At 42.2% G+C, this 27,522-nt stretch overlaps 1 protein-coding gene across 2 annotated transcripts in view; it reads left to right on the top strand.

Moving 5' to 3' along the window:
* The first annotated feature begins 8,099 nt into the window (after nucleotides 1-8,099).
* The window catches only part of Xpo7 (exportin 7), a 91,387-nt gene continuing 71,964 nt past the window's right edge, over nucleotides 8,100-27,522 (top strand). For both annotated transcript variants that reach the window (XM_035452152.1, XM_035452151.1), the window contains exon 1: nucleotides 8,100-8,234. In XM_035452152.1, the coding sequence (XP_035308043.1) occupies nucleotides 8,217-8,234 (18 nt within the window). In that variant the 5' untranslated portion in view covers nucleotides 8,100-8,216. The remainder of the gene's footprint in view (nucleotides 8,235-27,522) is intronic.

Below are 27,522 nucleotides of genomic sequence, written 5' to 3'. Positions count from 1 at the left end.
AGGACCTCTGGAATCAGTCCACACAACGTACTCATTGAAAAGGGAAAACTGAAAGTGGGCATTGTCACCAGTTGTGGTGGCACACGCTGGTAGGTTTGCTGACAGAGGAAGGGGATCAAGAATTTGAGGTCAGCCTGGGCTACACATTAGAATGGCCAAGATCAAAACTCTGATGACAGCTTATGCTGGAGAGGATGTGGAGAAAGAGCTCTTCCATTGCTGGTGAAAATACCAACTTGTACAGCCGCTGTGGAAATCAGTATGGTGGTTCTCAGAAAATTGGGAATCAGTCTACCTCAACACCCAGCAATGCCACTTTTGGGCATATACCCAAAGGATGCGCACTCATACCACAAGGACAGTTGCTCAACTACGTTCTTATCAGCATTATTCATAATAGTCAGAACCTAGAATCAACCTAGATGTCCTTCAGCCAAAGAATGAACAAAAAAAAAGTGTACATTTACACAATGGAGTACTACTCAGCAGTAAAAAAAAAAAAAAATGACATCTTGAAATTTGCAGGCAAATGGACAGAACTAGAAAGGCCATCCTGAGTAAGGTATCCTAGACCCAGAAAGACAAATATAATATGTACTCACTCATAAGTGAATATTAGACATAAAGCAAAAGACAACCAGCCTACAATCCACAACCCCAGAGAAGCTAGGTAGGTAACAAAGAAAACCCTAAGAGAGACATACATGGATCCACCTAGGAAGGGGAAAAAGACAAGGTTCTCCTGAGTAAATTAGGAGTGGGGGGGGGGCAAAGGGAGCGTAGAGGAGGAAGGAAGGGGAGTGGGGGGAATGTATAGCTCAATTTTAAAAAATGGCAAAAAAAAATGTAGGGATGTTCTGAAGGGCCTATAAGGCTACCTACCAGACCAGATCCCATGTCTCCCAACTCAGGCAAAGCTAAGCCTATTCCCAGTAATGTACAGAGATAGGCACAAGACTGGCAATAGGGGACTCCCAGTCAGTCATCCAGACATACACACACACACACAACACACACACACACACACACACACACACACACACACACACACACACACTCACACACACACACAGAAAGAGAGAGAGAGAAAGAGAGAGAGAGAGAGAGAGAGAGAGAGAGAGAGAGAGAGAGAGAGAGAGGAACACACATGGATGCACACACCGTCCCATTATATGAAAGTATTTCCTACCTGCCAACAATACACAGCCCTATAGAGAGTCTAGAAATAAGAACATTCCTCTAGAGCACACTTATTCCCCAAGTGCATCTCAACTGTTGGGTTTCTTCCTCACAAGTGTCCCACAGACACTCGGGTTTCATATGGAACTTACCTTAAACCACAGGAGCTTCAGAATTGCCGATTCTCTTCCACCAGCCATAGTTTACTCCTTAACAAAGGCAGGACAGGCATGAGCACACTTATGCCATCACAGAACTGAGATGGAGGTGGGTAGGTTGTTAACGCAATGGAATTTTGCTTATTTGTCTCATTGGTTGGTTTTTGAGGTTTTGAAATAGGGTCTCATGTAGCCTGGGCTATATGTGCCATCATGCCTAGCTCGTGCAACCTTTTTTTAATCTCGTCTGTGTGTGTGTGTGTGTGTGTGTGTGTGTGTGTGTGTGTGTGTGTGTGTGTAAGCATACTTTTGGAAGTCAGAGACCCAACCTCAAACCTTGTTTGAGAAAGGGTCTCTTGTTGTTTGTTCCTTATAAGCTAGAGTAGTGACCCCTGAGAGGCAGCTTCTGGAGGTTCCCATCTCTCCCTCCAGCCTCGCCTGTGGGGACTGCAGACACTAATTTAATATTGATTTATATAAATTCTGGAGATCTGAACTCAGGTCCTCAAGTGGTTTACCCACTGACTCATCTTCCCTGTCCTAACGCAACCTTTGTAATGCAACGTTTCCGGGGCCCTAATCAGAATGCAGATGCCATGCAGAAAGAGAATCTCTTTAGGGTAAAGTCATGTTCCATGGAGAAATTCACCTTAGTGCCAGATGGCTTGAAGAAGCAGTGTGGAATAGTTGGGGAAACTGAGAAATAGACCATATTCCTGGGGGTAATCCTATAAAGGGTGTTTATATAACTCAGCCCATTTCTTTTACCAAGGGGCTTCAGTTGCACGTTGTTCATGCAGTCTGCTATAGATGCCATGTGCAGACCAAAGCAGCTCAGAAAGATGAATGGGACAGCTCTGGGGCTTGGGGGGGCATTATTACTCTAGCTCATTACCCTCAACCTTGCTACCAGGGTTTGGGCAGGTTGAACCAAACACCAAGGAGAACCACGAATGTTGTAGTGGCTACACTGACTTGGGAAGTGGCTAGGAGTATGAAATAGGGCATAGCCTCCTCTGTCTTTAGACCATTATAGACTCTTTACTTCCTTTTTTTTTTTTTTTTCCGAGACAGGGTTTCTTTGTGGCTTTGGAGACTGTCCTGGAACTAGCTCTTGTAGACCAGGCTGGTCTCGAACTCACAGAGATCTGCCTGCCTCTGCCTCCCGAGTGCTGGGATTAAAGGCGTGCACCACCAATGCCCAGCTCGTCACTTCCTTTTCTTAACCTGAGAAATTCTACTCAAACCCAGGTATATAAAACAGGTACACAGGCAAGGCAGTAGTGGCACATGCCTTTAATCCCAGCACTTGGGAGGCAGAGGCAGGTGGATCTCTGTGAATGTGAGACCAGCCTGATCTACAGAACAGCTAGGGCTGTTACACAGAGAAACCCTATCTCAAACAAACAAACAAACAAACCAAAAAAAGAAGAAGAACAGTACACAAACCAAGCATTTGCTGATAATCAATCCTTAAGAAACATTTTTTAAAAAACTATTTGGTGTGTTGGGCATTGGTGGAGCACACCATTAATCTCAGCACTCAGGAGGTAGAGGCAGGTGGATCTCTGTGAGTTCGAGGCCAGCCTGATCTCCAGAGCGAGTGTCAGGATAGGCTCCAAAGCTACCCAGAGAAACCCTGTCTCCAAAAACAAACAAAAATAAATAAATAAAAAATAAAACAAAACAAGAAGTCTTTGGTGTATGTGCTACCATTTATTAAAGATAGGAGCAAATTTTCATACTGAGATGAGTGCATTTTCTCATTTTTACACAAATAACTACATTTGATAATGTATGACATGAAAACCTCATTAATCAATCCCCACAACATACTCATTGAAAATTAGGTACACTGAAGCTAGTGGTGGTCTGAGGGGCTTCTACAAGTCTACCAGACTAGAGCCCAACTCTCCCAATTTGGACAAAGTTGAGCCATATACTTAGTGTTGAAATTCTCCTGCCTACCTCCCATCTTGCCTGCAGGGATCACAGATGCTGTGGCAGTACCAATTTACATAATACTGGTCCTCAGTGTTTTTCAGTTTTCTGATTTTACAATCACCAATGCTGAGAATTCACTTCACAGTCACATAGTTCAGCTGGGCATGGTGGCACACACTGTAATCCTAACACTAGGGAGGTAGAGACAGGAGGATCAGGAGTTCAAAATCATCCTTAGCTACACAGCTAGTTCACAAGGTAAGCCTTGGAAGGAAAAGCCTCCCTCCCCCAAAAAACACATACGTACTAATAATGGCATGTTTAAGGTCGTTTCAGATATTGTTGGAAATCCTCTGCAAATGCCAAGCCAAAATACATGTTAATAATCTTTTGTGAAACAAGTCAGCAATTCAAAGTGAAGTGTTTTGTTGTTGTTTGAGGGATTTCCTTTTTTTTTTTTTTTTTGGTTGTTTTTTTGTTGTTGTTGTTTGTTTGTTTGTTTTCGAGACAGCATTTCTCTATGTAGCCCTGGCTGTCCTGGAACTCACTTTGTAAACCAAGTTGGCCTAGAACTCACAGAGATCCACCTCCTCTGCCTCTGCCTTCCAAGTGTGGGGATTAAAGGTGTGTGCCACCTCCACCCAGCTCAAAGAACAGTTTTTAAAATCAAATATTCTAACAATACAATCCAAGAACATACTAATTTTATAGGTTCTGATGAATGCAGAAAAAAATTTTTCTATTATCAAACCATTATATTTTTATAGCAGCAGAAAACTTGATGTGTGCAGTAAGAACACAGCAATTTGTGACATATAATCTTGGATCTGAGCTAAGCTGTTTCAGGCAGAGTCTTTGGCATTGCATGATTTAACAGTATGCACAGTGAACAGTGAGCATGTTGTCTATTTAGAACCATAGCTACAATGAAGTCTTGCAGATCAATGTAGGATAATGCTGCCAGAATCCCCTTAGATTCATTACACATTTGGTTTTGAATTAATTTCTAGTTGTGCATGTTCAAAACCTTTTACAGTTGCCCATCCTTTTTTTTTCTGTTGCCTCCCCCATGTTCAGTTTCATGATCCTATACAGGGTTATGACTCAAGAGTTTAAGACCCCAGGCTCTAGAGAGTCCTCCAGTCTACCTGGAACCTGTGTAGTCTTTGCCTCTGCCTCTTGGAGAGAAATGGGGTTTTGAGTCACCCTAAGTGAAGGCAGAGCAATAGCCTTCAAACTCTAGTAAGCCAATATTACCAAAAGCACAGATTCAGGCAGTAGTGGTGCAGGTCTTTAATCCCAGCACTCGGGAGGCAGACAGGCAGATCTTTGTGAGTTCAAGGCCAACCTGGTCTACAGAGTAACTTCCAGGACAAGCAGGGCTATACAGAGAAATCCTGTCTCAAAGGAAAAAAAAATAATACAGGTTCTGAGATGTGTGGGAGCACATACCTATAATCCCAACACTTGTGAGGTAAAGGCAAGAGGATTGCAATAAGTTCAAGGCCAGCCTGGCGGTCTTCATGGTAAGTTCCAAGCCAACAACGATTACAACATCAAGACCATGTCTCAAAGCATCAAAAGCAACTCAACCCAAAAAAGAATGCCAATTCTGTTTTTAAATAATTTATTTATTTTTACTATTTTATATGCATCGGTGTTTTGCCTGCATGTATGTCTGTGTGAGGGAGTCAGATCTTGAAGTTACAGACAATTGTAAGCTGCCACGTGAGTTCTGGGATTTGAACCGGGGTTCTCTGGAAGAGCAGTCAGTGCTCTTAAACCACGGAGCCATTTCTCCAGTGACATAGAATACAGATTCTTATCGGATGGCTCTGGTGTGACACTGCTGTAGAGTGAACCAGCACATGCCTTACAGGTGTGCAACAAAGAAAGGATGTTCACCTTCCAACGTGAAGGTAAACTGGATATATTCCACTCATAACCACAGGGGGGCGCCCAAGTTTAGCAGATTCCTTGGAAACTTTTTAAACCTGGCCCCAGGTAGCCACCTTCATCCCATCCCTGGCCTGTGGAAGCTGGAGGTACTCTTCCCACAGCCATAGTCTGAAATGGGTAAGGAGTTAGATCCCACTAAGAGGACACATGTCTTCCATCAAGTGCAACTTCACCCAGCTGGGTTGGGAATGCAGGCCTTCTGCCTGGCCTCTGGGGATTACAGGGGCAGGAATCAAGACACCGTTCCCACATACAACAGAGGTGCAGAAAATTAGAGGACTTTGGAGTCTCCAGTCACCACTGTTGGAAGGCAAAAGTCACAAAGGAAAGGATTCCCCAGGTTCATATGGAGGGACAGGTGGAGTTTGGGCTAGCCCTCGGCTTCCTCACTCAGCGATTAGGCAACTCCAAAAGATCTTCTAGGTGGGGACAGATACCCAACGGGCAGCTCTGGGCACACAAGAGGAAGGTTTCAAATGGGCAGAGAGATAATATAGACATGAGAAGGATGAAGGACTGGGCAAAGAAGTAAGAGAGCATGAAGGCAGATCTGGTGCCCGACTGATGAGGGTAGGACAATATACATCCCTGGATCCATTGCTAGCCCCTGTTCTTTCCCCCTTAAGTATATACAGCAGTCCTCCTGGATCCATGCTTCATAGACTATAATTCAAAATTACTAAATGAGCACTCCAGAAACAAGCAATCCTTAAAAAATGTAACATCATATTTTCATTGTTCTACTTTATTGCTTACTATTTATCTCTTACTGTGACTACTTTGTAAACTTTATCTAGGGCATATATGGGTAAATCGGCATAAAAATGTTCCCTACTGTGTAATTTCAAGCAATGTATCCTCCAAGGATAAGGGAGACATATTGCTCTAAGAAAAGGTAGGGTTCAGTTCTCTGCACCGTGGACCAGGAAAGGCACTTCATAATTTTAAGAGCAAACTGGCCAGAACTGATCCAGAAATGTACAGAGCATTGTGAGGGAGAAGGGGTAAAGGAGGGATGAAGTCAGACCACACAGCATATATTCAATGGGAGTCCCCTTATGGACTTTAAACAAGAATGCAAAGTATCTGTATCATGGGGTTAATTTTGCTGAGGTATGGAGATTGAACTACCAAGGAGAAATACAGGAATCAAAGTAGGGCTTAGAAGAAATGTTAACAGTCTTGGGCCAGTAGTGAGGACAGGAGTCAAGTGGGGTGTGTATTAAATATATGTTCAACTGGTCATGAAGGCGAAGGCTGTGGAGGACTATGAGGCTAAATAATCACGGCCATTCCTGAGTTTATTTTGAGAAACCGGGTAAATTGAGCGAGATGTCATTAGAAGGGTAAGAGAAAGGGAGAACCAAATGTATCAGGACAGAGACCTGAGTAACCTAACCTACCACGAAGCTTTAATGTCTACCCAATTAGTCAAGTAGAGAAGCCAAAGAATATCACTGCTACCGGGACCCCAAGAATCTACAACCGTAGAGCAACACAAAGTCAGGAAGCCCCTGACACCAGCTCCCCCTACACACACACCTCTGCCTCTTTACACTCATAGAACTAATGATTGGCCACTGGAAGGTTGAAGAAAGAGGGAGAGGGAGAGAGGGAAAAAAATTAAAAACCTGCGAGAAAGAGAGAGATTAACAGGGAAAGTTTGCCAGAAACAACAGTCGAAAGCTCTACCTTCTGCGTCCTAAATCTTCTGAGTCAGTACCATTCACTGAGCCAATTTTGCAGGCTGAACTCCAGCTACAGGGAAGTCTGGGAAATGTAGTTCCTACTTGCCCGCCCTACCTTTGCGAACCAGAAGACACCCTAGGAGCAAGAAGGTGGTTGAAATGACTGCTGAAAACCAACCCAATATATCCGCAACAGAAATACTGTGGGCCTCGTTACCATCCTCATTTGCATCCCAGTAACTAGGCAGGTTTAGCACGGTTAGCCAACTTAAAATAACTAATGTTGTCGAAATCCTGCTGATTTAATCTGGGAGCCTTGAATATAAACCCGAGTAGAATCCAGTGGAAAATAGGGATCGACATTATCTAGCACAGAAAATTGTCGGTGGGGATTCGGGCCTCGGCGTGCAGATACTGACCTCACCCGACCGAAGAGGGATAGCTTTTCCCTTCAGAGTCAGGGGATCCTAAGCATCTCTCCCAGCATCTGACCTCTTCTGAGGGCTGCCTGTAGCGCTGGTTAAAATAGCAATCGATTTCGTAAGATTAAACGGCGGCTCTTTACATTTTTTTTTTTTTTTTTGAGCATCGCTTATTGGAGGCTATATCCATGGCTGTTTACGGAGGAGAAAAAGACACTAATAAAAACAAGACGATCGCTACTGGGGTTGCTGGTGAAACCCGGATCAGAAAACAATGACGCTGGTCCACTAGAACAGGCTAGAACAACACAAACGCGGCCAGGTTAAGAACAGTGTCCTGGGAAGTCACGCATGGTGCAGGTATCCCAGGTGGAGGTCTTTGGCCCCGGGGCACGGACCTTCAGCGGCAAGTCAAGCAGGCCGCACGTGGAACCCTGGGTGCAGGGTTCCGGGTGTAGCCCTGACAGCCACGGAGCGGCAAGCAGCGCGGTCCACTTCCACGCGGCGCCTGCCCGCGCGCGAGATCGAGCGCGGCCCCTTTAAAACCCATGTAAACAAAGCTTTGTTCCCCCAGCTACCCTCCCTTGCGCTCCCCCGGCCCTCCGCTTCCTCCCACCCGGCGTCTCCGGGCCGCTGACGTTGCCCGTGCTTCTACGCCGTCCCAGCTGCGCTGCGCATTCTCCAACCCAGGCCGGCCGGCCGGGGCCTGCGCAGCCGAGAGGCGCTACGCCACGAGCGTAGAGCGCCGAGCCCCCAGCGCGCAGGCGCAGCGGCGACGGCGGCGGCTGCGCGGCGGCGGCGGTAGTCCCAGCCGAGGTGCGCGCTGGGGGGGAGGGGGGGCCTGAGAGGAGCATGAATGGAGCAAAATGGCGGATCATGTGCAGGTGAGCGAGCGGCGGGGGAGGGGGCGGCCGCGGGAGCGGGGCCATGGAGTGCGGGGCGCACGCGGGTCTCAGGGCTCGAGCCCGCCCGGGGCCCGACAGGCCGCGTCGCCGCCGCTCGGAGAGGCCGAGCCGCCGCCCGTCCCGCAGCTCGGGGCCTTTCCCGCCTCCCGGACCGGGGGCCTCCGCCATCCCCTCCCACCCGGCCCCACGCCTCACGCAAGGCGCTGGAAGGGCAGAGTGGTCAGCTGGCGCGCACAGCCGCGGCCCAAGGCCTCCGCCGAGCCCTTGATCCCCCCCCCCCAGCCGGGAAGAGGGGACCCCTAGCTGACTGTCCTGAGGGCCCCCCCAGGTCGCACCGCCGGCCCTCCGTGATCAACAAAAAGAGATCCTCCCCTCGCGAACCCCTCTCTCCCGACTCTTTCCTGTCTCCTTCCTCCTCACGCCCCCAAATCCGAGGGACCCCCTCCCCTCCGGCCCACTACCGCTGACCTGACCTGAAGCGTCCCCCGCTCCCACTTCCTATTGGCACAGCCCGGAGGCCCGAGCACCCCGTCCTCCAAAATGGGAGCTGAGGCCTTGGTCCGCCTCCCCTCGAGTCCCCCTTGCCACAGCCTAAGAGTTGAGCGCCCACACCTCCCGAGAAACATGGGGTGGAGGGGGGTGTGTCTGAATTCAGAGCTGCAGGGTTGGGTGCAGACAGCTCTCTGGAGGGTCTTGATCCTGCTCCAGGGCTCACTGGGGGTGCTTTGGGGTCAGGCCACTTTTTCCTCATAGATAAGGCCAGGCCGGGGGGAGAAAGGATAGCCCACACCTATCCCAGTAGTACTGGAGCAAGTGTAAGGTGTTTCTTGCAAACTAGGTAAAGTTTTTGCTGTCTGGGGTTTCTGATAGTCTATGGCAGTTACTGATGCAAATCCATTGTCAGGAACCTTTGGCTTTTCTGTGTAACAAACCCCACAGCTTTGGGGTTATGGGAAGTAAAGATTAGGAAGCAGAGTAGCTTCTATTTTACACAGTGTGGCTTCTTTCCCCAAGTTCCAAGAGTAATCTTGTTCTGAGTATGTTAAAAAAAAAAGTGGAATGGTGGGACTTCTAGTTTCTTTGACAGAGAAGAAACTGATTAAAGACTCACTTCGCAGGCTTGAGATTGGTGGAGTGGCACTCTAGAGTGGGTGGGACTTACCAGGATAAAATTCTATCGCAAAACTTAACCACAAATGGAAGATCACAAGATTTGTGTTGTGCATGCAGCAGTGTGGTGGCCTAATTCAGTAAAACATGACAGAGTGATAACAGTAATAGTAGATGCAGCAGTAGTAGTTGTAAAGGCATAAAGATGTTCATATGATTTTCTTTTGATTTTTACATCTTAAAAAAGTAGGTAGTTCAGAATTAGCTCTTACACTTAAAGGGACAGACCCAAAGCACAGAACTGATGTGAGACTTGCTTAAAGTAAATCCAGGTGAGCCGGGTGGTGGCAGCACAAGCCTTTAATCCCAGTACTCAGTAGACAGAGGCAGGCAGATCTTCCACATTTGAGGCCAGCCTGATACAGAGCAAGTTGCAGGGCAGCCAGGACTACACAGAGAAACCCTGTCTCAGGGAGAAAAAGAGAGAGAGAGAGAGAGAGAGTAAACCCAGGTGAACCAATGTTTTTTGACTTTTGAGCCCAGTTTCTTTGCTAAAAGGGGAAAATGTGCAGTGAGTATTCCAGACCTTCTTGGTTGTGCTAAGGATCAAATCCAGGAGAATACATCTCCTGAACGCTGCTTCAGGGAGTGCAGAAGTCTTTACTTTAAAAATATGTATACATTCATCCACACAGATGGTTCCCAGCATCCACTGGATAGCTCACAACTATCCAGAAAGCCTCATCCAGGGGATCAGATACCTTCTTCTGACCTCCAAAGGCATCAGGCACACACATGGAATACATACATGCACACATGCAAGCACTCATACATGTAATTTTTTTTTTAATTTTTAAACAGTACATCTATGGATTCTGTCTCTAAAAGAAGTATCTCTTCACATCCAGTCCAGTATTTTTTAAGCAATACTGTTGTTATGCAGTAGAATGTCAAAACGCATCAAAGCCATCTTCATAGACTTGCCACAAGGAAGGTCTCATTTTAGGTGGGATGTTTTTCTCTCACCCACCCAAAAATAAATAGACCAAAGAAAGAATTGATTAACTTCTCTAAACGAAGGAAAGTATACTTGTGCATTTTGTTTTTCTTCTTTTTTAAGACTGTAATATGTCTCTCTGAATTAATTTTGAGTGCTGGGACATTCTGGGTTTTGTTTTGATTTTGTTTTTGTTTGTTTGTTTTTGTTTTTTTTTTTTTTTTAGACCACCAAGCTTAAGTGTTAGCATTGGATATTTAGTCCCTTTATGGTGGCATTTCAATACAAAACCTTGCCATGAAAAAGATTCATTCTTCCTCAGGTTGGTTAGAGGCTAGTCTGCAGAACACTGACAGTTGCATACACAGACATGCAGCATAATAAAGAAGTCTATAGCTGATGATCAGAAGCTACATGTATAGAACTTAGTTGAGTATACTTTGCTGAAACCACCAGGGTGAGCAGTTTTTGTTTTTTGTTTTTTGTTTTATGCCAAATAAGTGTAATGGTTGTCAAATCTTCCCAGGCTTCTGAAATCTTAGGACATTTATTTTTCTAAGGTATGTAGGGTTTGGGGGTTCTTTTTGGTGGGGAGTGGTAGAGATGGAGCCTTGCCGACCACAAACTTCCTATGTAGCCAGTCTTGGCCTTGAACTTCTGATCCTCCTTCCTCCACTTCCCAAATACTGGGATTATAGGTGTGTACCACCACGCCCAACTTAGGTTGTGTTTTATGGAGAATTTTCAGTGCCATGAAACTTTAGTCATGGAAAAATTATAATACTTGGTTTGTCTTTGAGCCCTGTTATTGTCATAGTCAAGGGTCTAGAAGAGTGGCCTTAATGTAATGCTGTTCTTACTTCAAAGGTGTGATCTAACTTTGAATAGTGTAGTTACAAAGCATTACCTGGTGGAAACTAAAACTAAGCAATCATGATAGGTAGGTAGATAGGCAGGCAGCCAGATAGACTAAAATTCATGTATATGTAATCGAAATAGATGTGGGAGGGGGGAGAGCGAATATAAGTTAAGTGAAGGTGATACTCAATACCTTCTCATACTGGCTAGTGACTGCAAAGAGATAAAGATAACTCAAGAACAGTGGCATTGAAAAGATTAAGGAGGGTGGGCAGTGTTGGTATACTCATTTAATCCCAGCACTTGGGAAGCAGAGGCAGGCAAATCTCTGAATTTGAGGCCACCCTGGTCTACAGAGCGAGTTCCAGGACAGCCAGAGCTGTTACACAGAGAAACCCCCCCAAAAAACAAACAAACAAACAAACAAACAAAAGCAAAAGATTAAGGAGGATCTTGCTAACTGGAACTTGAGAAGAAAAGGAATCCAGTATAATTAATTGAGTATGCATACATATGTTAGACATATAAATATAATAAAATGTGTTATTTATTGAGCTTTGCTTTATAACTATAGCAGGAAAGACTTTGCAAAGTAGTCATAGTTTGTTTTAAATTTCAGGCGCAGTGATTAAATATTGACTATCAGTGTAACTCTAGGGAGTTATGAAGAATCATTACAGCTGGCAGGTTAAAATTTAACAAAGTCCAAAAAATTTAGCCTGATTATATAGCAAAAGTGATTATTGTTTCAGGTTTTTGAAATGTGCAAGAAAATGATAGGCACATTCCACTTTGAGAACTTTACATGAAGAAAAAGAAGAAAAAAAAAACTTTAGTAACTCTGGAGGAGGAGGGGTTGGAGATAGGTTTCTCTGTGTAACAGCTCTGGCTGTCCTGGAGCTCATTCTGTAGACCAAGCTGGCTTTGAACTCACAGAGATCCACTCTGCCTCCCCAGTGCTGGGATTACAGGCGTATACCACCACTGCCCAGCTAACTTTAGTAACTTTTTCAATTAAATGAACTGGTACCAAAATTCTTACTATTTACTGTGAAAAAGATGCAAAAAGAGAAAGACCCTGGAGCCTGAAGCTGAAGTGCTGGATTCTCACGCTCTCTTTGCACAGCATCAGAAGCAAGCTCCAGCCACAGAGATGTAGACAGGGGGAATGCGTTGTTTCTGTGTATAGTTCCCCTCCTCAAATCCCTCTCAAATGTGGATTTTCAAAATAATGTCTGTAATTTATTTTATTTTGTCATGGGGTCTCCCTTTGTTTTCCCAGGTAGCCTTGAACTCTGAAGTTCAAGTGCTTCTCATTCAGCTTCCTAAATAGCTAGAACTATAGGAGTATGCTGCTCTGCCAGGCAAATATGTCTGTCTTAAAATTATCTGTTTATATTTACTTGGTAATTCTGACATCTGTAAATTTCCTTGTGAGAAAAGCCTTGAGAACAATTAAGGGATATATCTATGCATCTGGAACCATTCAAACTTAAGCAGTAAAATAATGATAAAATAATCTCTAATTTAGATTGAGGTAATAGAAGCATCAAAAAGATCCCAGTTTGTATCTTACAGGAAATAGCTTCCATAGACCAGCTGGGTTTTCTGTCCTGGTTGGATTTTGAAAGTGATACTGTACCATTGCCCTTCAAGAAGTGAGAGTAACCCATTTAAACCAGTAAGCTAGTATCTCTAATTACAGTTCCTTTGCTCCCTTCAATATGTGTAAAGAAGATAGTGTTTATATTTTTTTTTCTTATTTTAAAGCCAGACATTTGTTATCTCACAGATTTTTCTCAGGGTCAGGGACCTGGGAGTGGCTTATCTCATATGGTCCTGGTTCAGGGTCTAGTTTATTATAATCTGTGCTGTGAGTTGGGGCTGCAGTTTCAAAGCTTGACTGAGGACTGAGAATCTGCTTTCAAATGCACCTACTTTGATAGGCTCGGTTCCTTGTAGGCTATTGGTTGGAGTGAGGGGGTTTAGTTCTTCACCAGCTGCTGTTTGGAGGCTTCAGTTCGCCACCAGCCTCACTAGTGCACAATCTTTATGGGCTTTCCTTTTGATGTTGGTTCAGTATAAGTGACTCGTCTTTGTTTCTTTTTGTTGCTTGCTTGTTTGGTTGATTTTTTGTTTTGTTTTTTGTTTGTTGGTGTTTTCTTTCTTTTTTTTAAGATTTTATTTATTTATTATGTGTACAACATTCTGCTTCCACGTATATCTGCACACCAGAAGAGGGCACCAGGTCTCATAACAGATGGTTGTGAGCCACCATGTGGTTGCTGGGAATTGAACTCAGGACCTCTGGAAGAGCAATCAGTGCTCTTAACCTCTGAGCCATCTCTCCAGCCCCTTGTTGGTGTTTTCAACATGGGGTTTCTCTGTGTAATAGCTCTGACTGTCCTGGATCTTGATCTGTAGACCAAGCTGGCCTTGACTCAACAGAGACCCACCTGCCTCTGCCTCCTGAGTGCTGGGATTAAAGGCAAGTGCCACCGCCACCCTTAATCCCTTTTCTAATTTGCTGAAATATTATCTGCCTAAAGACAGGTTTAGAAATTTTCATTTTTCAGCTTGATGAAGTTTCATCAAATGAATATTCCTTTATCAGCAGCTCCCAAATTAATATTGTCACTACACAGAAGCCTCCCTAATGCCTCTACTCATAATCTGTCACCCCATACCAACATAACTCCTATCCTGTCAATTAGTTTTTAAATATGCTTTCACAGTTCAGGCTGAGTAACTTAAGGACTTCAACTCTAAAGCCAAGGGAAAGGCAGTAGTTATTCAGCAAAGAGGGTATTTTTACTCATTTTTTGAGAACAGGATAGAAACTATGTTTATATTATAGTATTGGAAAAAGAAAGTGTAACTTCTTAAAATTTTGCCCAAATTTCAAATCATTAGTGAGACTTAGACCTAAGGTTGTGATCCTTTTTAGGTATAAATATTCCCAGTATTTTATTAAGTTTACAAATTGTTTGCAAATGTTTCTCTTTAAATTTCTTTGTGACCTAGTGCAAGGTCATATGCTCTTGGGCAGTTATACCAAAATGAATTTTTAGGTGATGAGTTATAGTCCTTATGACTCCCACAGTACTAGAGGTTGAAACCAGGGCCTTGCATATATGCCAGGCAAGTAATCTTCTGCTCATCTACATCCTCAGCACTTTAATTTTAAAAAAAATTTTTTTTAAATTATATCTGTGTAGGTGTGTGCACATGAATGCAGGTGCCCACAAAGGCATTGGATTCCCCTGGAACTGCAGTGATAGACAGTTGTTGGTTGGCTGGCTTGTGTACTAGATCCAAACTCGGGGTCCTCCATTAACAATCTCTCTAGCCACTACTTTTTGAAAATTGAGACAGGTTCTCAATAGGTTGTTCGGGGTAGCCTTAAACTTTGAATCCTGCCTCAGCCTCCCAAGAAGGTAAAATTTCAGGCATGTTCAACCAAGCTGGAATATGAATTCCATTCTTGAGAAAGATTTGTAAGGACTACCATAAACCATCTCCTGTATTGTTTTGTGGGGACTCAGGAAAGGGTGCACAGATGTGGACTCTACCTTCAGGGCTTTCTATGTGAACTGGAGAGATAATAGAACCCTGGGTTCTAGAGTTAAGACTGCCTTTTGTCCTCACGTCCCTAAATTTAGAATTATTAATTACCTTTTCTCATGTTGTAATACCTCTGAAGAATGTAGTTGTCTCTTATTTATACCTCTTAAAAAGCAGGAAATTTTTAATAGTATGAGGGGTTGGGCTGACTTAGGGTTTCTATTGCTGCAGTGAAACACCATGACCAAAAAGCAAGCTGGCAAGGAAAGGGTTTATTTGACTTACACTTCCAGATCTTTGCTCATCATTGAAGAAAATCAGGACAGGAACTCAAACAGGGTAAGAACCTGGAGAGGCCACAGAGAGGGATGGCTTACTGGCTTGCTCAGACTGCTTTCTTAAGAAGCCAGGACCACCAGCCCAGGGTGGCCACACAGGGTGGCACCACCCGTCCATGCTGGACCCTCTCCCATCAATCACTAATTAAGAAAATGCCCTACAGGCTTGCTTACAGCCTCTTTGTTGTTTGTTTGTGTTTTGAGACACGGTTTTTCTGTGTGGCTTTGGAGCTTGTCCTGGAACTGTCTCTGTAGACCAGGCTGGCCTCAAACTCACAGAGATCCACCTGCCTCTGCCTCCTGAGTGCTGGGATTAAAGGCGTGTGCCACCACCTATGCCCAATCTTGTGGAGGCATTTTCTCAGTTGAGGTTCCTCTCAGATCACTCTAGCAGGTGTCAAGTTGACACAAAACTATCTGGGACAGGCATATATGAAAGTCATGAGGAAGGGAAAGGAATTGTTAGCCACAAACACTAGACCCTTAGTTATTCTGATATCTGCATCCTTGGCTCTTGACCACTTCGCACATATGTACTCTTATGTATGTATGCCCACAAAAACACATACACTCTTACTGCCACAAATGAAAAGAATACACTTGAGAGAAAATAGAAACTACACATTAGCACTAATTGGACTTTTAGATGCTTGCCGTTTTACAGTGTTCTCATTTAAGTGAGATTCAGAACCATTCTCTAAAAGATAAGTATTATAGACATGTTAGTAATGGAGTTTTTCTTGAAATGAGTAGACTAAATAAAGAACTGTTATCCCTAGAAGACTGGAGAACTATTGGAAGATGTAGATATGATTGTGGTGTAACTGTCAGACTTCATGGGGTTGGGGAAAGGAGGGTGTCAGCATTTGGCCCTTCACAGAAGTTTACAGACTTTTAATATATCTTCTTTGAAAAACTGTCATACCTCACATCTATTGCCTGAATTTTGGGAAGAGCAAGTACTAACCCAGCATGTTTCTAACCAAAGCCCAGATTGGCAGGAACCAGACTCAGAAATTACTTAATAAATTTTGTTTGCTGTGCCATTCTGGGATTTCTACTACACTATCCAAATGATAATTGCTGGCAACAAGTCACTGTTTCAATTAAATTAAAAATTAGGTTTCTCAGTCATTTAATGCAGGTAGTGGTTGCCATAATACATCATGCAGATATAAAATATTTACATTATCATGGATTTTCCTGGTGTGTATGTTCATGTGCAGGCTAGAGGTAGACATAAGGTATCTTCCTCAATCGCTCCATCTTATTATTCAGACAGCATCTCACTCAATCTGGAGCTCACCAATTTGGGCAATACTAGCTGGCCAGCAAGCCCCAGGGATCCTCCTATATTTACCTCCCCCACACTGGGATTATCAGTACCTCCCACTGTGCCTCCATTTTTACGGGGGTACTGAGGATCCAAATTCGGGTCCTCATTCTTACATGGTAGTGTTTTATCAACTGTACCATCTCCCTAGCCCTATCAGAGACATTGCTTTTGAACAGTGCTAATCTACAATAAGTATGGTTTTGAACCAAAGGTAACAAGCAGAAATGGAACACTGGTTAAAAAGTTATATTCTCACATGCTGATAAAAATAGGCTAAATTATCCTTTCAAATGGGTATGATACAGATAAAACATATTGGGTGACTTATTTAAGATTACTTCCAGCTGGCAGTAGTGGTGCACACCTTTAATCTCAGCACTTGGGAGGCAGAGCCAGGTATATCTCTTGAGTTTGAGGCCAGCCTGATCTATATAGTGAGTTCTAGGACAGCCAGGGCTATACAGAGAACCCTGTCTGGAACCCTCCCCCCAAAAAAAGATTACTTCCTACACTCCTTCTGTTCTCTTGGCCAAGAGATGACAAGAACCAGTATACATATAACAAAATTTAATTACTTGATAAAAGTCAATTTAGTGTTTTGCCCAGAGCACTTAACAAAAGCCTAGATACCGTTATATAGGTGTAAATAAAAATACATCACAAACATGGTATCTTAGAACCTTCTAGAAAAACACATGTTAGAACAGCTCCTGCCATTTCTGATTTCAAACATAGCTTGTCGCCTTGTTACCTGACTTGCTAAGTAACAGACTGGCATTGTTTAGGACAGTATTGGTGATAAGGTGGGAAAAAAAATAGTAGCTAAATAAAATCATCAGTAAGCATTCATTAATCAGGTTTTTAAAATCATATTCTGCATCAAGATTGCTTTGCATATGAGGATATAAATGTGACTAAAATATAACTCAAAGACTTTAACAGCTAGAGATGTATGCCGCTAATGGTTATAAAGCGATATCAGAGACATGATATGTGTACACTTAGAACATGAGACATAGGTTTCGGTTCTCCTTCACAGAGCCAAGAACGGCTTCGTATTCTAAAGTGGTGGTGGTCAAGCTAGCTATAAAAATGCCTGGCATTCTCCAAGAGTGCCATATGCACTCTTATCAACTTGAAGTGAGGCTGAAGGTAGGAGACCAGAACATGGAAGCCTGGTGGCACAATGACTACTCTGGCAAATGTCGAAAGAACTGATTAAGCATCAATCAAGTAAGATGTGCAGCAATAGTAGATGCTAGAAACAAATAGATCTTGAAGGAACTAGTAACTGTGGGGGTAGAAAATAGAGGTCTCTGTGTTGTAGGTATTTTGTACACCACAGGTCGATGTCAGATAAACTTCTCAATCCCTCATTCCATTTTTTCTTTAAACTGTCTCACATTCAATAAATAGTGATATGAATGTGGAAAGAAAGCAAGCTTCCATGTTTCTGGGCTGCTGAGTGGAGAGTGAATAAATAAAATACTGAAGCAGGGAGTGAGATGAATCCCAAGAATGGAGTTTGAGGGCAGTGGTAGCGCACGCCTTTAATCCCCACACTTGGGAGGAAGAGGCTGGCGGATCTCTGTTAGTTTGAAGCCAATCTGGTCTACAGAGCACGTTCTAGGACAGCTAAGGCTGTTACACAGAGAAACCCTGACTCAGGGAGGGAGGGAAAGGGAAGGAAGGAAGGAAGAAAGGAAGGGAAGGAAGGAAAAGAGTGGTGTTTGAGGTCCTTACATACATTTAAACACAGAGAAATCCAGTTGGTGTTGTGTCTGTAAACACACAAAGATTAGAAACCATATTTTGTCAGTGTATTTTGTTTTGCTTTGCTTTTGAGACAGGCTTTCACTAAGTAGTGAGCCCAGGCCAGCAGCTGTAAACTCATGGTGCTGCCTCAGCTTTTAGTTTCTGTAATTTCAACCATGTGCTACCTGTGTTCACTTAGAATCTACATTTTTTATAGTAAAGGACATTTCAGTAGCCTTAGATGTTATAAATACATTAAGTGTTAGTTGGTCACAATGTATAGCTGTTGTATTCCCTTTTTTTGTTTTTTTTTTTTTTGTTTGTTTGTTTTTGTTTTTCAAGTCAAGTTTCTCTGTATAGCCTGGGCTGTCCTGAAACTTATTCTGTAGATCAGGCTGGCCTTGAACTCAGAGATCCACCTGCCTTGGCCCCCCAAGTGCTGGGATTATGAGCATGTGTCACCACACCCAGCATAGCTATCTAATTGCTGACAGCAAATGAAGAGTTAGTGTGAAAGATGGTTTATTTTGCAACAGTAGTGTTTTGGTTAGGATTATCACTGCTGTGGTGAAACACCATAACCAACAAAACTTAGAGAGGAAAGGGTGTATTTGTCTTACACTTCCGTATTACTGTTCATTGTTAAAGTACATCAGGGCAGGAACCTGGAGGCAGGAGCTGACACAGAGGCTGTAGAAGTGTGCTGGTTGCTCTATGGCTTGCTTCGCCAGTGCACAATGAGCTGGTCCCATCCTCATTAATCATTAATTAAGTAAATGCTCTATAGGCTTGATCTTATGGAGGTATTTCTCAACTGAGGCTCCCTCCTCATGACTCTAGCTTGTGTCAAGTGGACATAAAACTAGCCAGCACAACTGACTCCTTGTCAACAAACACATCATTGTTAAGCCACAGCCATTCCTTTCTTGTTCATCTCCAACATCACACATTAGTATAAACATCAGTATAAAACATTTTACAGGCTTAAAAATTCTCTTTAAAATCCAGTCTACTTCTGTGTGCTCTTATAAAATCACAATTAAGTTAAACACTTTCTTACCTCAAAAACAAAGAGTCAGCTGGGCCGTAGTGGTGTACACCTTTATTCCCAGCACTTGGGAGGCAGGGGCAGGTAGATCTCAGTTCAAGGCCAGTTTCGTCTACATAGCGAGTTCTAGGACAGCTGGGACTATCACACAGAGAAAACCTGTCTTGAAACCACCAACATCCCCCCCCCAAAAAAAAAAATAAAGTAAGAACACAGTCATAATCTGAACAAAGCAAAACCAAACTCCAACTGTGTAAATAACTCAGGGTCCAATGTCTGGGATCCACTCGAGATCATCTGGGCTTCTTCAGAAACTTGGATCACTTCTCTGGCTCTGCCCTCCGCAGCACACAAAGCTTGTTTCTAAGCTCCAACTGGCTCCAGTAACTCTGCTGCTGCTGTTCTTGGTGGTCACCCATGGTTCTGTCATCTCCTAAGTGCTGGGGTCTTTCACTGCAACTGGGATGTACCTTCATCAATAACCTCTCCTGGGCTGTATTCAAGGTCTCTCACCGACTGCCAGCATGTAGTACAACCTTGGCTGCCTCTGGAACATCTGTGTGCTGACTCTGAAGAAACATTCCTCAGTGAGATTTCACCTCACTGATGCTGGTTGCCTCTTTATCTTTGTTTGTTTGTTTGTTTGTTTGTTTGTTTGTTTTTTGGAGACAGAGTCTCTTTGTGTAGCCTTGGCTGTCCTAGAACTAGCTCTGTAGACCAGGCTGGCCTCAAACTCAAGAGATTTGCCTGCCTCTGCCTCCACTTCCATCTCCCAAGTGCTAAGATTAAAGGCTGCCACTACCACCAAGCACTTAATTTCTTAACTCCAGTTAACCAGCATTAATTGTCCCAGTAAAGCAAAGATTTGTTTTACTTGAGTAATTCTGGTATCTTGTTAATCAAAACTGATTCATCAGCCTCAGCTAACCAGAAGCACACATTCTTAACTCAAAATGTGCAACAGCCCTGGTAGTCTTTAAGTAACTCACCTGCTTCCTCTGGAACTTCACAAGCTAGGCCTTTATTGTCTGCATTTCTCTCAACGGTCTCCCAACTCCCACAGAATAGCTCACCAAGCTTTGAACACAGAGTGGCTCTTCTAGCCAAAAGTTCCAAAGTCCTTTCCAAAACATTTATGTTTCAGGTCTGTCACAGCAGCACCCCACTATCCTTGTATCAGCTTCTGCTTTGTTGGGGATATCATTGCTGTGATGTAACGTCATGACCAAAGGACCTTGGGAAGGAAAGGGTTTATTTGACTTACACTTGCATATCTCTGTTCATCATTGATGGAAATCAAAACAGGAACTCAAACAAGTCAGAAAGCTGAGGCAGGGGCCATGAGTCTTGCTTGCTCCCCATGGCTTGCTCAGCCTGCTTGGACCCAGGACCACCAGCTCAGGGGTGGCACCACCCACAAATCAATCACTAATTAAGAAAATGTCCTCCCACAGTTGGATCTTATTGAGGCGTCTTCTTGATTGAAACTAGCCAGCACAAGTAAACAAAGATTTTACTTGTTAACATTGGCAAGAGCAAATTCTTTGTGACAGTATTGAAATTGTCATGCAGTTATTACACAAGAAGAGCTCATCTTTTTTTTTTAAAGATTTTATTTATTTATTATGTATACAAAATTCTGCTTCCATGTATATCTGCACACCAGAAGAGGGCACCAGATCTCATTACAGATGGTTGTGAGCCACCATGTGGTTGCTGGGAATTGAACTCAGGACCTTTGGAAGAGTCGGTGCTCTTAACCTCTGAGCCATCTCTCCAGCCCAAGAAGAGCTCATCTTAGGGTTTGCATAAACGATATAACATTGACCAGTGTGATCACTGCTACCTCTTACAGCTTTCTTTTATGTTAGAGACCAGGCTGGCTACCACCTCACAGAGATCTTCCTGCCTCTGTGCTATCATGCCCAGCAACTAAAAGTAATTCAACATTAAACTGCTCTTGATTTGTTTTATCTCTGTAGATGGGTGGGTATGATTAGTTGAACCCAGGGCCTTACACATTCTAGGCAAGAACTCTATCAAGTCTCCCAATCCTATTTTTTCCCTTATCTATATTCCCTTATCTATATTCACTTCATCTGTTTATCTCCCATCAGTTTGTTTTGGGAATATTCAGAAAAGACCTCTTTTTAAAACTCTTTTCTTCTGTTAAAAGATTATTCTAAATCTTACATCACAATGTGCCTGGTCTTTCTTATTTGCTGACTTAATTTTCCTAAAAAGTATCTTCATAGTTTATACAGCAGTGTAAGTTTGATAAGTGAATTGAAAATGATTTAGGATTCCAGAGACTGAGAAAATCCAGCAGTGTGTGGGGTGTGCATGCCAAAGTCTTTCAAGAAATATCCACTTATAATTCTTTTACTTTTTTTCAGAGAGTAAATATGGGACTATGATTTTTTTCCTTCTTAGAATCAAAGTACAGGACTCCAAGATTAAATATTTCTGATTTCTTTTATCTTTTTAATGTTCTATTTTGGATTTTCTTATGCTCCTGCCTTTTTGAGTCTTCTAAAAGAGTTCAGAGTGTGTTCAGAGTTTTCTCGTGGGAAGAGATAAGGAGAGATGAGACACTTTCTTGTGGATTTTTATGTCAGTAAGAACTCTGTGTCCTTTTTTGTGCCTGTATCTCTTATCTTCTCTCTCATTCTTCATAACTTTCAAATGTTTGTATCAGGAGGTAAGACTACATGTAAGTAGGCCAGAGGAGATTTTAAGTCTTAAAACACTAGCAGCTAGTCTCAAAATTATAGGTTGTTCATTATGTGTGTATATGAGTCTACAGAATAAAATCCAAAATGAGAGCATTCCAGGAAAGTTGGCTGTATGTTAACCTCTGTTAGGGAATCAAGGACATGTTTCTATGGAACAAGAAAGTATCATTTTATGTATGATATCCTATTACACTGTACTACCAAGATTGTAGGCACGGATCACATCCAAGGACTTGAGAAGAAAGGTAAAATTTCTTCTCATTTTGGTGGATTTATTATTATTATGTGTGTGAGTATTTTGCCTACATGCATATGTCTACACCATATGTATGTCTGGAGCCTGCAGAGACCAAAAGAGGACATTGGGTCCCCTGAACTAGAGATAGAGCAAGTTGTGAATTGCCATACAGTTGCTAGCAATCAAACTCTAGTCTTCTAAAAAAGCAGCCAGTGCTCTTAACCATGGATCTCCCTCTCCAACTCCATCTTTTTGCTGGATTTTATGTTAGGTTTTTACTCTTCTCTAATAGATGATGTACTATAATTTGGAAATTCCACTACTTTGAGACTTCATAGCTATATAAATCATTAGTTCCCCAGGCATATATACATGTTTGTTTTAACATTGTCCTGGCTTTTAATTTTAAACAGAGACGGGGGCTGAAGAAATGGCTCAGTAGTTAAAGAACACTAGTTGCTCTTGCAGGGAATCTAAGTTCCATTCCTAGCACCCACATAGTGGCTTACAACTGTCTCACTTAAGTTGCAGGTGACCCAATGCCCTCTTCTTGCCTTCACAGGCACACTGCACACATGATTTAATATGCAGGCAAAACACCCATATACATAAAACAAAAATAAAATTTAAAAGTATATAAACAGACCTAATTATGTAGAACAGTAGTTGGTCAGCCCACCAGCTCTCCCTTGTCTTCACCAGCAGGGTGAACTAGGAGAGCATTTTTAAATAAACATTTTTCTGCCAATCTACTGTTCTTTTTTTTGTTGTTTGTTTACCTTTCATTTATGAATGCAATAATTTTGCTGCTTGTCTGTATTTATCTGGAAATAGCTATCAGGCTAATGAAACAGGATTATTTTATTTTATGTGTATGTTTTCCTGCATTAATGTATGTATATTACCACATGTGTGCCTGGTAACTACAGATGCCAGAAGAGGGCACCAGATCCTGGAACTGGAGTTACAGTTGTGGACTGTCATGTAGGTACTGGGAACTGAACCCAGGTCCTTCAGAAGAGCAGCCAATGCTTTTAATCACTGAGCCATCTCTCCAGCCCATTTGTGTGCCATCTGAATTTCAGTTGCAGGGATGTTACAATAGCAGAAAGATTAAGAAAGTATACAGCAAAGATTACCATTATCTGCATGGTTAACCAAAGAAAAGTTTGTTTTCAGCTTTGCTACTTGTTAGAATTTGATCTTAAGAAATAATATAAGGGGCTGGAGAGATGGCTCAGAGGTTAAGAGCACTGATTGCTCTTCTAGGGGTCTTGAGTTCAATTCCCAGCAACCACATGGTGGCTCACAACCATCTATACTGAGATCTGGTGCCCTCTTCTGACATGTAGGCATACATGTTGGCAGAATACATAATAAATAAATCTTTAAAACAAGAAGTAATAATATAAATTACACAGAGAAACCTTGTCCTGAAAAGCCAAAGGGAAAAGAATGTAAAGCAGGGCATGATGGCAGCACTTGGCATGCAGGTGCAGGTAGATCTCCAAGTCAAGGTCCAGGACAGCCAGAGCTACACAGAGAAAACCTGTCTCCAAAAACCAAACAATTAAAAGGAAGTAATATAACTAAACCAGCTGTGGCATACATACTTTTAATCCCAATGACAAGTGGATCTCTGAGTTCCTGGCCAGTTTAGTCTATGTAGTAAATTTTAGGATATCCAGGGCTATGTAGAGAGACCCTGTGTTGAAAGAGAGACGGTTTGGGGGCGGGGGTGAGAGAGAACTGAAATAAGGACATTTGCATTAGTGAATAAACTGTCTTTGAATGAAATGCCATTTTCCCTCATGGTGATTTCTCTCAGCACTAGTTATGATAACCATTTTCCAAAATGCTTAGCACCAGAGATATTTCAGATGTGAGATTTGAGGGGAGGGTGTTTGTTTTCTTTTTGGAATGTAGGCCATATATATTATGAGATCTTAGAGATGGGACTGAAGTTTAAGCATGAAATTTGTTCTATACATACTTTTTGCATATAGTCTAATTATAATCTTATCCAGTATTTTCAGTGTACTGGAACAGTGTAGCTTCACTTAAGGTCACCTACAGAATTTTCCATTTGTGGGTTCATATCAGCATTCAGAAAGTTGGTGGTTTTTTTGTTTGTTTGTTTGTTTTGTTTTTCAGACTATGGTTGGCCCACCCGATTATTTATGTGTGTTCAAATGCAGATGCATGCACACACAACTTACTATGTCATAAAAATATAATGGTGTTTTTAGTTCCAAATAGTTCTTAATATCTATTCTAATGTTTTACAGTAACCCAGACTACTTTCCTTAAAATATTTAAGTCGGACTGTAGTGGTACATGCTTTTAATTCCAGCACTGGGAGACAGAGACAGGCAGATCTCTGAGTTAGAGGCCAGCCTGGTCTACAGATTGAGTTCCAGGACAGCCAGTACTCAACAGAGAAACCTTGTCTTGGAAAAACAAACAAACAAACAAACAAACAAAAAACAGAAAGAATATGTAATTTTATTTGATTGAAACTATTCCACATTGCTATTTATATGTAAAAAGTGGAAATGTATGTTTTGTTTATGATTGAAAGTCATGTTGAGTCAAGATGGAGTCTTAGTCTTACTTCCCCACCCCCAAGAACTTTCTCAGATTTTGATAGTGCAATTCTCTTACCCTTTGTCTGGGATCTGAATCTCTGTCCCTGTGATAGAGTTTCCTTTCTTAGTGTCTACTCAGAGAGAGATCCTATACCTGTGATTTTCCTTTTTTTTTTTTTTTTTTTCTCTTCTATTTCTTCTCCCACCCCTACCCTACCCTTATTTGTTCTTTTCTACAATGAAAGCCATAAGATTGATATTTTACTTCAGTGTGCATGACCCAAGTTTTTGTCTGCTGACTTGCTTACATGTGGTGTTGGGGGTCAACTCAGCATCTTTTCTTTTTTTGTTTTTAATTTATTTATATATACAGTGTTCTTCCTGCATGTCTGCCTGCATGCCAGAAGAGGGCACAGATCTCATTATAGATGGTTGTGAGCCACCATGTGATTGCTGGGAATTGAGCGCCAGACCTTTGGAAGAGCAGGCAGTGCTCTTAACCACTGAGCCATCTCTCCAGCCCCCAACCTAGCATCTTACACAGGCCAGGCAAGAACTCTTCCACTGAGTTGTATCCCCACCCTACTAGCCTGGTAGTTTGTAAGTGGGTCAGTAGATCAATTCAGGTTTTCTTTTATTTATAATAAGTTGTATTTTTCTAAGTTATTTTTGTATTTTCAAAGATTTCTAACAGTCATAATTTTTACACAATTGTCGTTTCTTTTCCTCTTCACTGACTTTCTAGAATGAACTCCCTTTTTCATGTGTGTCTGTTTTTACACCTTATTTCTACAGGCATATTTGAAAAACTGTCTTCTTTTGTCTGGAACTTTTTAAGAGTTATTTGTTTAATGTGCACTTTTGACTATATATGTAGTATATAATATATAGTATATAGTATATTATATATATATATATATATATATATATATATATATTCATTCTGTATAAGGGTGTCAGATCCCTGGAACTGGAGTTACAGTTGTGACTGCCATTTGGGTGCTGGGAATTGAACCTAGGTCCTCTGGAAGATCAGTCAGTGCTCTTAACCATTGAACCATCTCTCCAACCCTAGTCTGGAACTTTTTAATTTAGCTTTCACTTTAGAAAAGTAGTAAAGCTGGATATAGAAACAGGAAAACCAGTTGTAGGATTCTTCCACCCGGTGAGGAGATGGCTTCATTTTCTTTTTGAGAGTGGGTCTCTGTAAAACCCAAGCTAAAATTTATGTAATCTGGGATAGCAAATTTAAGACCCTGCTAAGTTGCAGGTGTGTGCTTTCCATTGTCTTCTGTTTTTCCTTTATCCAGAGTTCAGATCAGTACACACTTCCTTATCTCCCTGTGACTGGTGAGAAGATTTTAATACTTTTAGAATAATTTTCTTTATAGTGATCTGTTTATTGAGATACTTTTCTCCCTGGTGCAAATTAAGAACCCTAGAGATTTGCTCGTACTTGAAAGGTTCTTATATTATAACACCAGCTGTGGATGTTTGTGGCAGGAAAGTTTGAAGCTAACTAATTTGCCATATTGATGTTTGTTTGTTTGTTTGTTTGTTTGTTTGGGCAGGGTCTTGCTGTGTGATCCTGACTGGCCTAGAACTGGCTCTGTAGATGAAGCTGGCTAGAGATCTGCATGTCTCAGCCTAGGTAGTGCTGGGATTAAAGGTGTACACCACCATGCCTGACTCACTCCACCTAATTTGCAGCCCAATTTTCTTTTTTTTTTTTTTTTTTTTTTTTAATTTCAAGATTCAGGCTTCTTCCAGATTAACATACTAATTGCAAAGTGACATTTTTACCCAAAGTCGTACAACCAAAGAGAGCTGGGATTAAAGTGTTAATTTCAAACTCTGGTCATTTAAATGAGAAATGTCCCCTAGTCTCTGGCATTTGAATATTTGGTCAGTAGGTGGTGCTGTTGGGAGGTTTAAGCAGTGTGGCCCTCTAGTATGCCCTCTTTTCCACTAAAAGCATAGGGTTATATTATGTATTTGGTATGTACATAGTTTTCACTGAAGACAGACTTCTTCTTTCTCATAATCAAGACTTTAAAGAAAATTACTTATTTTATATAGTATAGTTTAACAGAGCAAGCATTGGATTTGAAGAAAGACCTAAATTTCAGTACATTTCATAGGGATATGACTTGGACAAGTAACTTTAGCCCTTGGAACTTTAGTTCTCTTGTATGTAAAATGGTGTTGAGGCTTTATACTAAGTAAATCCATAGGACCATTAAACCTGTCATGGTCCCAGAGAGGAGAATGCATAGAGAATGAGGTCTGGCTAGCTAACCTTCCTGCTCTGCCCCTTGTCTATACCTAATTCACATTAGGAGGTCCTGGGGACTTCCTTTTCATTTCTTCTTATTATTTATTTGTGTGTCTGTGATTGTATGCTGTGTGTGTGGTGGGAGAGGGTGCACATGGAGGCCAGAAAAGGGCATTAAAACCCTTGGGGTTGTAGTTACAGGTGGCTGTGACCTACTTGACATGTGTGCTGGGATCCAAACTCAGGTCCTGCAAGAGGAACAAGTGCTCTTAACCACTGAGCTATCCCTCCTGTGAGGCTTTCTTTTCAAAACAAAACAATAACAACAACAAACAAACAAAAAGCTGCAGGGTTTCTCATAGGACCTTTTTCCCTCAGGCAGTTTTGCTCTTAACTGCTAGTGGGTAGACTGATCCCCATAGTAA

This window comes from Cricetulus griseus (genome assembly GCF_003668045.3).
Source record: "Cricetulus griseus strain 17A/GY chromosome 1 unlocalized genomic scaffold, alternate assembly CriGri-PICRH-1.0 chr1_1, whole genome shotgun sequence".
NCBI classification, from domain to species: domain Eukaryota; kingdom Metazoa; phylum Chordata; class Mammalia; order Rodentia; family Cricetidae; genus Cricetulus; species Cricetulus griseus.
This window is presented reverse-complemented; position numbering and strand designations above follow the sequence as displayed.